The sequence below is a fragment of the Notothenia rossii genome (genome assembly GCF_949606895.1).
Source record: "Notothenia rossii genome assembly, chromosome: 8".
Classification (NCBI taxonomy): domain Eukaryota; kingdom Metazoa; phylum Chordata; class Actinopteri; order Perciformes; family Nototheniidae; genus Notothenia; species Notothenia rossii.
In genome coordinates, this window is record NC_136906.1 from 68121787 (window position 1) to 68134583 (window position 12797).

General features: G+C 43.3%; 1 protein-coding gene across 8 annotated transcripts in view; it reads right to left on the reverse strand.

Annotated features, from left to right (window-relative positions):
- sash1a (SAM and SH3 domain containing 1a) overlaps positions 1–12797 on the reverse strand; it is a 164898-nt gene that overhangs the window by 17236 nt on the left and 134865 nt on the right. For 5 of the 8 annotated variants that reach the window (XM_079647046.1, XM_079647040.1, XM_079647045.1 and 2 more), the window contains 6 exons: positions 8366–8406; positions 8117–8206; positions 7911–8023; positions 6590–6688; positions 1757–1892; positions 408–1375 (listed from right to left, as the gene is read on the reverse strand). In XM_079647046.1, the coding sequence (XP_079503172.1) occupies positions 408–1375; positions 1757–1892; positions 6590–6688; positions 7911–8023; positions 8117–8206; positions 8366–8405 (1446 nt within the window). In that variant the 5' untranslated portion in view covers position 8406. The remainder of the gene's footprint in view (positions 1–407; positions 1376–1756; positions 1893–6589; positions 6689–7910; positions 8024–8116; positions 8207–8365; positions 8407–12797) is intronic. The other 3 variants (XM_079647044.1, XM_079647047.1, XM_079647041.1) reach the window with 2 other exon arrangements.

Below are 12797 nucleotides of genomic sequence, written 5' to 3' on the forward strand. Positions count from 1 at the left end.
TTTATAAAAAAGCACTTACTTCTGTAACTTAACCTCATACGTGTGCCACTGCACATTACATAATCATTTTATATTCAGCTGAAATAAAAAAAGGCTTTTGGTGAAAGCCAAAGGCATTTACTCAAAGGTCATTGAAGATGAGTCTTTTCAGGGCAGTTAAGTCTGTGATAGATATACGAGCCCCTTGCCTTTTTTCTATAAATGAGCAGAGTTGCATTGGCAATGCTTTTACGTGGATTTCTTACATGGGCAATTTAAATGGATAGGTGGAAGTCATTTGGCGTGGCATGTGTGTTGTGTGTGTTTGCTGTATCTTGCCATATAACCTCTGAGCTATTCTGCAACTTTGAAGCACCGAGTCCTGCTCACACGAGGCGGTCGATTTAAACCTCATGGTCTGAACTCACAGACTTCTGCTGGATGCGCAAGAGCACTCGCTTGGTGCAGCGGTCAACACTGGCCGCCCACTTCCTGTCCCCTTCTCGGTCCTCCTCCAATAGACAGCGGCGCTCGGCGCGGCTGAGGGTAACGGGGCGGACCAGCTGGGCCCAGTTGAGGTGACCGTACAGGCTCCGCTCCACCACATAGGTGATGTTCAGCTCACTGACTGCCGTTCGACCACGCAGCCTGCGAGAGGGGAACACCCAGCCCCCTCCCCCACTGCCAAAACCTTTTGATTTGGCTACATCACAGCGGGCAGGGGAGGAGGGGGTGACAGACAGAGGGGAGATAGGGGTCTTGGCATTGCGCGAGCGTTGGTACAGAAGGTGCTTGGTGGAGTAAGCGTAGTTGGGATCAGGTTTCCGGTGCGTCCAACTGCCGTGATGCAGGTTGGCAGGTTGTTGTTTGGGACTGCCTTGTGGACCGTCATCCAGAGAGATCAGGAGGCGGGACTGGGAGTGGGGTTTAGGACGGGGTTTTGTGAGGCCATAGTAGGCGTAGAGCGCCTCATTGTTACTTACCCCATGGGAGATGGAGTTCAGAGCCTTCCGCATCTCGCTGTCGGTTGTGGAGCGTGACAGCTTTCCTTCTTCGTCCAATCCACAGCCATCCAGCTCTGAAAAGGAAGAGCCGCTGCCTCCTACGCCCGAGTTGGAGTCTCCCAGGCCTGTAGAGCCGACTGGGGTTCTCTTGGGGGGTCGGATGAGACCGTGGGTACTGGAAGTTTTACTGAAGGTCTTGACCAGCTTGTGTCCGGACCAGGTGTCCAGGCTGCTGGAGGAGGGGGAGTTGGTCAGGCTGTCTGTGTCTCCATCCAGAGAGAGTTGATCCTGGGTGAGGGAGCTCTCCTGAGGCCGAGGGGGCCTCTTCAGGACCCCTGTATACAGAGCTGTGTTGTTCTCACAGGTGGGAGGTGACTGCAGATTCAGAAAATCTAGAAGAAGAAGACAGAAACCAGACAGTTTGTTACTCAGGAGGATTTAGACATCAGATTCTGAGTAGTCCCATGACCCATCTGTGGTTTTCCAAACCTTAGCTAGCCAGCCCACATTTCAAAACACATTCTTAAAGTCTGAGTACTACGCAAAAGCCATGACAGATGAGAATGTAATACTTAAGCATTCAAAAAGTAGATAATTTTTAACAGAACTAATTTCTAATAACCACCAGTTGGAAACATGGCTGAACTTAAACTTCTCTTTAGAGAGGACAGACAAAGTGCCAAAAAACATATTTTTATCATAACATTTTTCCAATAATGCATGAAAATATGTTTAACTGTTAAATAATGCGAGGACGATATGGAGTAACAAACCTTCTGAGCCATGTTTCTTGCCCTCCTCCACCTTGATGAGCTTTTTCCTGACGCGGCGCGTAGAGTTAACCAGCTTGTGAAGCCGTTTGAACTTCACAGAGTCCTCCGACTGCTCATCGTCTGACTGTTCACGAGACTGGTGGAAGAGAGAGCCAGAGGGAAGGATGATATGATAAAAAGGAACAGACGGTAAACAACTACTCAAATAAACCTTGAGAAAAGGGAGGATCTTCTTTAGTGTACCATCAAATCAATGCAAGTGTAAAATAAACAAGTGGTTTTGTTTCAAAAGGAATTAAACATAAAAAATTGTGAAAAATAAAAACATTTCATGATATTGAACACTTATGTAATATGTAACAGATGGAAGTATTGTTTAGGATGGAGTTAAAGTTAGTGAGTGAGAAATGGATGATTAGATGGATAGTGGCACACATCATGTTAGGTTCATAAATGTATATTAATAACTTGAACTTAAATAATTAGTACATTTGGATGAAGCAGTAACACAATAAATGTTCCAACTCTGCGTTGTGTTGCCTCTCAATTGAAGGGCAATGCATTCAAACTTTCTGCACAGTGTAGTGGAGAGGAAAAGAGACCATAATGAATGAAGTCAAACATTTCCATCATCCACACAAAAACTCCCCAAGCTGTTTGTGTTCGCATGTGTGAGTGCCTATTCTCTCTATGGTCCCCATGTGATGATGAGGCTGATGAGCCAAGCATTGGCCTAAAGATTGTCTGGCAGGAACTACCATCATTATCATGGAGCTCCAACAACTTCATTTGTTTCTATTTGTTTGTAGCCTTTATTTAACCAGGTAAAATCACATTGAGATCGACAATCTCTTTTTCAAGGGAGACCTGCAATTTGCCACTGGTTTCCACAACAACACCACCTCTTTTGTCTCACGCTGCCAGTTCCACAGTTGAGGTTGACTGCATCGCTTGCAAAGGGACACGCATTCATGCATCACAAACACAGAACTAGACAGAGCAGGCCTGCAGGGCTCAGCACTCTGTCTTATGAAATGCTATCCACGGTTACAGCTCTAAAGCTAGCAGAGAAGAAACTGCTTTCTCGCTGTTGTTGACCACAGGCCTGGCTCTGAGGCTGCTGACATCCAGTAGGAATGATGTTAATAAGTGTGGCTTGGTTGGAGCAAACATCCAAAAATGTCCAAAAATCCTTAATGGCACCAAACCACCTTAGCAACATCAGGATATTTTTTTATTCTGCCGGCATAGTAGCGCTACAAAACCTTACAATTAGTTGCCAAGTTGGAAAAGGGAACAACATATGAATCACTGTGAAGTCCATTCTATCAAACATAGCTCCACTTCACCTTTTTTAGAGATGCGTTATCAACCTTTAGGTCTTCTATCATATCAGTTCAACAGACCAGAACTTGGGTATAGCCATTAATTTAGCCTCCCACAAAACTGCAGAAATAGTGTCTGAAAACCCATAACTCACTTCTCCCTCAGCCCAGGTCTCCATGACAATACCTCAGCTGAACCACACAATTCTGGCTGAAGCTTCAACTGCTTCAACTTTCCATTTGCACTACACGATGCTTTATTGTATTAAATTCAGTGAATGTAATGTAATAACAAGTCAGAGATGACTGATAAAAGAGCAGATCGTAAAGGTTGTGAAATCACAGATTGGATGGGAATCCACTCCTGTATCTCAGTTCCTCTTAATAACTGTTATTGAGAAGTGAGGAATAGCTATGTGCCGGACAACGGCAATAGTCATTTCATAGTTGACACACACTCTCCTTGTTTAAAAGACAGAGAAAGGGACAATAAGATGGTAAGAGATGACAATGATATATCGGTCCTATCATAGTCCTGAGAAATACCGTCACTGCAGATGACCTCAAAACAGAGGAAAGACACACACAGAGAAAGAAAGCCAAACAGAGGAAGCAATGAATCAAGCAGGGCTAAAAGGCCACACGCAACAGTTTCACCACCACAATAGCCATTTAACTTCATAAATTAAATTCAGGATTGCTCCCATAGCTTTGGAGATGCGAATAAACTTTAAAGAAAAACTACAGACCTTGGACGGGTTAAACATTTGTTTAATGTATTTTGCTGGAGAATACGAAATGCCAATTAAAAAAAAAATACATACCAGCAACCTCATGTTGCACACTAAAATATGTCCTCCTGCACCACACAAAACATCAATTAAAGCTACTATCTACTTCAAGCATTCAAGAGCATAAATGTGCCTTAAAACTTACCACCTCATTCCAAACCCAAGGGTAACTTGTTCTTTGTGAATTTCCAACAGGTTAGCAAAAAAGTATCCCAGAAAATCCGTCATAGGCTGATTAAATTCTCACGCGTGCACAATTCAAAATTGTATCTGTGCACATGTTGGCTGATACAGACGCAGCCTGTTCGTGAATTCAGCTCTGAGGAATGAGGGACTGTTTGGAAGTGCCGTGCCGCACAGCTAGCAGAGAAAAGGCGTGTTGTGCATGGAGAACAATCCCAGCATTTGAGCCCCTCTGACCCTGCCTTGGCCCCGACATCGCTAATGGCCGGCCCTGGAATGTGGGCTCCGATAGCCGGAGGAAGACAGACCGGGAGAAGACAGCATCAAAGAAAAGGCACAAAGAAACCAAAGCCATGCCAACATGTCAGCCATATATCTGAACCATATATTTACATGTCACTATATAAAGGCACACACAGACACACAAATCTGTTAACTATTTGAAATGGGGAATGACCCAAATCCATTCATTAGAGGGGAGAGGGGGCAGTAAGTGACACCACTAGAGGCCCCAGCAGTGTAGCAATATTTCCTGAGGTGGCCGGTTTTGGAACTCGGGGCAAGGGGGATACAGAACTCCCCCCTTTTCAGTGCAAAGTCTTTATCTTCCCCAATTTTTCTCTCCCTTGTTTCCTCTCTGCCTCCAGCTCTTGCATTTGTTCACAGCCTCCAGAGCCAAGATGTATGTTCCTCTAAACAATGCTCCTACAGTAAATCCTCTATCCTCTCCAGACTTTAAAAAACCCTATCGATCAATCATCTTTCCACAGGAAGTGAGCAGAGGGGTAACATGAGGGTTGACTGACTGATAAGATGATGGGCAAACTCATGCACAATTCAAACAAGCACAACAAACAGTAAGAAGAAACTTGAGCTGAGGTTATGTACGGCATGAAGAAAATCATCAATCATTAAACAAAAGACCATTTGAATAGGGACCCTGGGCGGTTAAACTATTTACCATTAGTATTTATTCATAGTTTTACAAATTCAGTCACAGTAAGCAGATCTGATTTCATGAGTTTATGAATGCATACTAAACAATTACTGACATTGAAGAGGTGGCAGCTATGAATGTGTAAAAGTCGAGGAAAAACTGAAAAGCCTTTTCAACCACTTGAATATATAAGAAATTGTGATTATGGTAAGGCGACTGTGATGGATCTAAAGCTGATTCTCGAAGAGGCTGAGGGGTCAACCTTCCATTTACTTCAGCAATGAAAATATGAAATGCAAATGCATTAGCTTAATAGGAGGGATTGTTTTTTAGAATAACTCAGTGTTGTTTAGTCAGGAATTAGTAGCACATTCCAAATTGCAAAATAAACATTTGCAGGTAATTATTTTCGTGGTCCTGTACTTCGAAAAACTGATTTTACAAAGAAAATTGGGTCAATGTGTGAGACTGTAAGATGTTTCTCCAATATGATGCCACACACAGAGGTAATAAAGAACCGTCATGGCCACTTTGAATCTGTTTCAAAGCTGACTTATGTTAAGAAAAGGAAGAGAAGAGAGAACTGACACACAAAACTGTGTCCAACAGACCCCGATTGTCTGAGCTTCAGCTCCACCAAAACACATTATCCCCAAAGGTCTCGCTCTAAAGGTGACCGGAGGTTTGGAGGCCTTCTCCCCACAGATCACAGCTGACTAAATGATTCTAACAAGAGCATATTTAGCAAAGGCTGTCTGGTAGATGTGTGGGAATTTCCACTAAGCTATAAGCAAGATACAATTACAACTGATTGATGGAAACAAACCTGACCCAAATTTCCAACAGACAATGTATATGTCACCACAGCAGGCAATTTAAAAAATGTTTGAGGACATATTTCAATTGCCCATGACAGGACTAAGCTGATGCATAAAATATGGAGAGGATTTGTAACAAACAGCATATATCTCATTGTGACTGCCAATTTGTGAGCGCAGGCTTAGTAAACCGAGACAAGCGATGGGACAAGATTCTGAGATTTATTATGTTTTGCTATTTATTCTTCTTTCTGTCTCTTTCTATGCACCACATAAACCAAATAAAATTCCTAGTATTTGTGAACCTAGTAGTTGGTAATACATCTGATTCTGAGAGGCAACAACCATAGTATAAAGATGCACATGACATGGTAGATGTAAGTGCAAAGGTGGATGTATAGTAGTTGGCCAATGAATTAAGAGCAGAGAGAGAAGGGAAGATAAAGGGAGGTGAAGGGAAAGGAAGGCAATTAAGGTTGAGTTAAGGTGCTTTAAGCAACTCCATATAAATATTGCCAAAATTGAACACACCTAAAAAGGGATATCAAAAAGGCAGATTGTCTAGACATCACACTACGAAAAACAAGTTAATTTACCAGTTTTTTTAATATGGAATAAACACACACATACATCCACACTTATGTCCAACAAATTCGGAACCTCCGTTGCTGAAACTCAAAGGTGAGAGTGGTCGAGGTGAGGTTGTTATGAGAGGTAGAGTCAAAGGGGAAAGGTCAGGGTTTTGGGGGAGTCAGGGTAATGGGGTGGGGCGTACTTACGTTGCAGTTTGAGGACTGGTTTAGATTGGATGCAGATCCCTCAGTCCACTCAGCAGTGTCAGTACTGCTGGACTGTCTGTTGAGTTCATACTCCTTTAGCTACGTGGAGAAGAAGAGTTTAGAGAGGCAGAGGAACAGGGCGGGGAAACCCACTCTCACCAGACATGCTACATCCCTCCATATGCTAACAGACAATTGATAGGCGTCACTTCTGTGCATATATAGAGACACACATACAAATTACAAAGACTGAATAAGTGATGTAGTGGTAAATGAAAGGCATGTAGCCTGCATTTGCAAACAACTACTGAACAAAAGTCTATTGTGTTTTATGTCCACAGACTCCTGTCATTAGCCTTTTTTATATGAGGAATTACTTTTAGATTGATGTATTGCTTTAAAGCACACATGAATCCAATATAATACAAATACTGAGAGGCAGGTTGAATCGTATAATATTTATAGCCAACTACATCCCTAGACACACATACTATTTAATATTATACTGACAAAAACCCCACACGTTAAAGAAAATGATCCACAAAGGGTGGACATTGATTGGTTGGATTCTTTGACAATCACTAAAGCGATAAGCTCGGGTGAGGCTATTGGCAAAAATAAAATCAAAGCTCTATGGGAAAATAAGGGTAGGAAGATCAAATCTGCCCTGCGGAGAGAAATTCAGTGCTAAAAGGCTGTTGCATGACCAGGATACTCATGAGCAATTCAAGGGGATTGGAAGGAAAAAAGGAAGGATGGAAGAAAAAAAAAAGAAGTCGGAAAGTAAAAAAAGTAGAAGAGGCAAAAATTATTCAGAGAGAAATGTAAAGAGAGCCAAGTCATTATCCACCATATCCACCTAGAGAGAAATACCACAGGGCACCAGAGCATCCCACCGTTGAGTTACTATGACACCAACCTCGCAATTATGAACTGAACAACACATCCACACACACAAGAGCTCACACCTTTAAATCCCCACACTCCTGAACCTCTAGAAACCAACATTCTGGAGTGTGTGTGTGTGTGTGTGTGTGTGTGTGTGTGTGTGTGTGTGTGTGTGTGTGTGTGTGTGTGTGTGTGTGTGTGTGTGTGTGTAAAGAGGACACGGCAGGGTTAAAATGTGGGGCCTGGTACATGTTAGTATGAATAAGTCGTTTTAGTAAGCCAAAGGCATGATGGGAGTATAGAGCAGAAGGGAACTGGAAACTAATCCAGGAGGAGGGGAGGGGATCTTGTGTAACTTTTAAAAAGGGAATTGGTCATTTGAAGGGGGGGGGGTAGGTGCGACATGAGGCAGGAAGTCAGTGAAACTTCCTACCCGAGCTAGAGCTTCTTCCACTGTGATCATCTTCTCCTTCACCATCATCATCAGTTGGATTCGCTCTTCGTCGCTCATGGTGATCTCACTGGCCACATAGCCTATGTCTTCTCCTGAACAGTGTACAGGGAAAAAGGCAAAAGGTCACATATGAGGCAACATGTATTAATAAGTAAAGGAGATCAGAGAAATAAAGCTACACAAACCTTTGGATGTCTGTCGCATGACTGGTTTGTGCTGAGACTTGCGGAAGTTCTGCCAAAAAGATTTGTTTTTCTTCTTATTGTCCCATTTACCTAAAGACAGGGCAGGTTCAGTCACATGGGGAAAAGCATTCTCTTCTTTTTTTACAATTAGGTATAATGCAAACATGACTTCCTCAAGCATCAATTAATACAAAAGCATACTCATTTAGAAAAAAACATTTCAGCAAAGGAAAATTGCATCTCAATTACCTCCAGATCCATCTTCAGAGCTGGATTTGTGCAGGGGCATTCTGGGGGAAAGAGAAAATAAAGATTAATTTACATTAGTAACAAGTATCTTGCTTCTTTCTACTCCAAAATCTTCTCATAAAGTATCCAGCGACCAAATAGCTACAAATCAGTGTTTGTGTTTATGACTATGTAATTGTAAGCAAACCGGGCTGCAGTTATGTCTGTTCACCACATGGGGTCAGTGGTGATTCTTATGTGGCAGTACAGCCAGGCTCCTGAGGCTTGAGAGGGAGAAGGTAGAGGATAGAAGATGTAGACAACGACGCTCTGTTGCAAAAACGAGACGGTCAGCTGAGGATGGTGGTACTACAAACTGTTTAAAAAGCATTAAAGAAACGAGGGAGGTCCAATAGATGAAGGAAAATAAAGGGCAAGCATGTGAACGGGAAGAGAGAGGGAGAGAGAGGAAGAGAGAGAAAGCAAGAGGAGAAACCACAGGGCAGACTCAGCCTGTTTGTGTTTCCACTTCCCTCCGCAGGAGAGACAGTCACGAGGAAGAGAGAGAGAAGAGTGGGAGAAGTGGAAAATAACTGTAAAACTGCTGTTCTGATATATCTATAAGCCTTGCTAAATAACCAGTACTAATGGTGAGAAAATATCAACTCAAAAGCTTTGTGACACATAGACTGCACTCAGCTTCCAATCAAAAAGTCATGTTTGAGCAGCCTCGCCTGATGTTCAGCAGCGTGAGAGGCCGGGGCAGACTCTCCCTTGTTCTGGAGGAGACCAGAAACCACATCAACGGCAATCTATTTCTGTATTCTTTATATAAAAAGGAGGGTGAAAGGGGGATGAGCTTCAGCGGGTCGTGTTTAAAGTTGCTGCTGAAACCTTCACAGTAGGAGAGACTTTGTTTTCAGATTGAGCTAAGTGGGCTGAGTAAGAGGGGGTGTGGCTTCACATCATGTCTCCAGATCCACAGGTGTGTGTGTGTGTGTGTGTGTGTGTGTGTGTGTGTGTGTGTGTGTGTGTGTGTGTGTGTGTGTGTGTGTGTGTGTGTGTGTGTGTGTGTGTGTGTGTGTGTGTGTGTGTGTGTGTGTGTGTGTGTGTGTGTGTGTGTGTGTGTGTGTGTGTGTGTGTGTGCATGTGTGTGTGTGTGTGTGTGTGGTGGCAGCACACTTTAAGTGTCTCAATCCTTTCAATTATAAAAAGGGGAAAGAATCATGGGGGAAATAGAAAGAAGATAATAACGACACATTGGTCCAGTTGAGACCCTCAGAGACCTTTTAAGTAAATGTCTTCGCCAGCTCTCTCACTCTTTTAGTGTCTCTTACTTTCACACATCCAGAGACCCTTTATGAGTGGAGCCCATTGCACGTTGGTATGCAGCTGCTGAGCCGTGCAGGGAGACGGTGGCTGGCAGTGAAGCAATGTGAAAGTGTGTGACAGGATCAAAACAAGACGAACAGGTCACTTCCCTCTCCAGTGACAGCGTGTGTGTTTGCGTACATATGTGTTCCCATGTTTGTTCAAGCATGGCAGCCCTTTCTGGGTGCAATGGGAAATCTTCACGATGGCTTTAAAGCCCGGGCTGCCATGGCAACATAATGAGATGCTAATTGAATGGAGGCCTGTATGGTTGGCCCCTCTGTTCATCCTCCTCTCAGATAGGCTAGGGCCAAAGCTAATGCTAATAGAACTCACTCAATAGAGGCTTTTCTGTGGCAACGTTGCACCCCCCCCCCCCCCCCTCCTCCTCTATAAATTAACCTCCAGTGCAGCGCTCGCATGCATGTATGTACGCACACACACTGGCGCTCACACACTTTAAAAGAGCCTGGATATATTTCAAAGGAGGTGTCAGTCCAGGCATTGTGTGGTTGGCAACTTAATTGGTTTAACCTTAAATCTTTGCCATGCCTTTCCATTTCAATTCGGTTCTTTGTATTGAGCAGGGGACATTTCACTGCGGACCCAGCTTTCAACCTTCTGCACAATGTAAGGCACAGTATCTTAACTTTGCCTGAACCTATGTAGCGTAGAGGAAAGTGTATTTTATGATACAGCACTGCATTGCAAAAGTGTTAAGTGGAACAATGATGAGCTAATGCCATAGTGGCTGTCAGTGAATTGCCACTTTGCTCTGTGGAAATGATATATCTGAATGTGCTTCCTTTGCCAGGATGTGAAGCGTTATTAACGTTTGAAACATAACCCGTCTAGCTATGAGGCTCTGTTGCTGTGCGCCATGGCTTTTGATGTGTTAAAAACATTCAGAAGGACGGCAGAGGCAGGTAAAACCCATAATGTCAAAGATAAAATATCAATATATAAAAAAAGGTTGACTGAATAGGTGATGATGCTTTTGAAGCCATCATATGATACTGCATGACTCACAGGTTTAGCATCCTGTGTGACAGAGCTGCTGTCCAGGAAAGATGATAAACCAGCACAAAGCCGGATTTGGACACACAGCTGCAAACTCAGCATAAATCACAGCATTGCACACATGTGGGTGTGATTGCGTGACGGCAGGGCTGGCCACCTGGAGAGAGGTGATCTCCGGTTATCTGGTAGAGACAATGAAAGGCAGCGACCCAGTGTGACAGTGGCATTGTCCACAGGAAGAGTGGATGGATGACCGCTCCAGGGGTTATAGTAGAGTTCATAGGTCACATGGAAGTGGAAGATTACATGGAGGGAAATAAATAAATAAATTGCATATAAACAACAACATATAAAAACTGCACGTTTTTGAGCTTGTGCTGGTGTTCACGGCCTCCTGTGCTCTACTCTCAAGCAAATTGCAGTTCCATGAGGGCTGCAACACTCAGGCACAAGTGGTAAATATGCCAACAAGCTACTTTGGCTTTTCTAACATTGTACCGTTGTTACACAGATTGATCACATGGCACGGCTTACATTTCCATGATTATTAGTGGTATAAGCTGGGTTTCCACTGCAACGGCCGCTTAATGCACAATCTTACATACGGTTAGGGCCAAAAAACGGTATTTTTCTGTGTATGTTTTGATCAAGGTCCATTTACCTCCGCTGTTAACTTCACTTATAAGCCTTCTGCCCACTCTCTGCAACAATAACTCACTAATCAGTCACCTTTCAAAACAGGAAGTCCCTGTCTCAAACCCTTCCAGCTTTCTTAGAGCACTCTGTCATCACCACTTGCAGAGCAGACATTATCTGAGTTCTGCCCACCTCCTGCCAACAAAATAACAAGGGGACACGGATAGAGAGGTGGCACAGACCAAGATGGCGTCTAGGTAATCTCCTCTGGGTCCTATTGTCCTGCAGAGAGGCGATGATGGGGATATCCGTGTCCGTGCATGTGAGCGTGCTTCTTTTGAGGCTGTGAGGAATGTGTCATGAGGAATTGAGGGGGGCTTGTCTATCACTCTGCACAATACATCACGTTGGATAAATCCCATTCAGCACAAATTGGACCATAGGCAATGTAAAGGAGAACAGAACTGGGATGAATGAGAGAAGGATGGATACAAAAATAATAGGTTCGGATGAGGAACATTTTGTCCTCAATCATTAAAAACCTTTAAACGGCGATTTAAAAAAAATGGTTTCATATTTAACTTTCACACCAGAAATTGAGTCTGGGGCTTCAATGGATGAGGCATACTGTACATAGTAGAAAGAGTGATAGGGGTGAGGAGATGGATGAATGATGAACAGTTTGATTAGAGTGTAGCTGAAGACTTGAGGTGTGACAAAGTCTGAATGTTTTTGAGTGATGAGAGGCATGCAGGAAAGAGAGAAAATGGACTGATAGGAAGAAGTTAGGGGCTCTTTCTGAGACTTTGTCGAACAGCAGAGAGACGTCATATGAAATTTGGCATCTGGTTCCCATCAACCAAAGCATTTGTCTGTGTAGCATATACAGCCATGGGAGAAGAGATCATGTCTATGGTATGCGCTTCCTCTGCCGCACGTGGTCGTCACGTGGAACATGACAATTACACTGGGGTTCACTCAGGGGTGATGGTGCAGAACAAGCACCAGATAAAATTGATATAAAGGAGATAATTCCCGAGGCACACTGAGATTTATTTAACCTTTGACCCTAGCAAACATGGCATTGGATTTCGACGTGGGCCCTAAATGTCTGCACTAATCTATGCGTTTCCACTTTATCTCTTCTTCAAATGTAATGGGGATTTTCTGGTCCCCACCATTAGGAAATCTGTTCTGTTTTTAAAACTCCTTGCACATCCTGATGCAGGGAAACATTTGCATTTATTTTTTACACTTAGTCTTGTTGAACAGGGATTACAAAATAATTGAAATAAGAAGTGACATGTTAGTGACTGCAATGGATTTAATTCCGTTTGACAGCGGGGCATTTATAGAGCTGTTGCAACAACCATTTTTGATTGCTTTGAATGTGTATAACATTGCATAATATGGATCTCATGGTTTG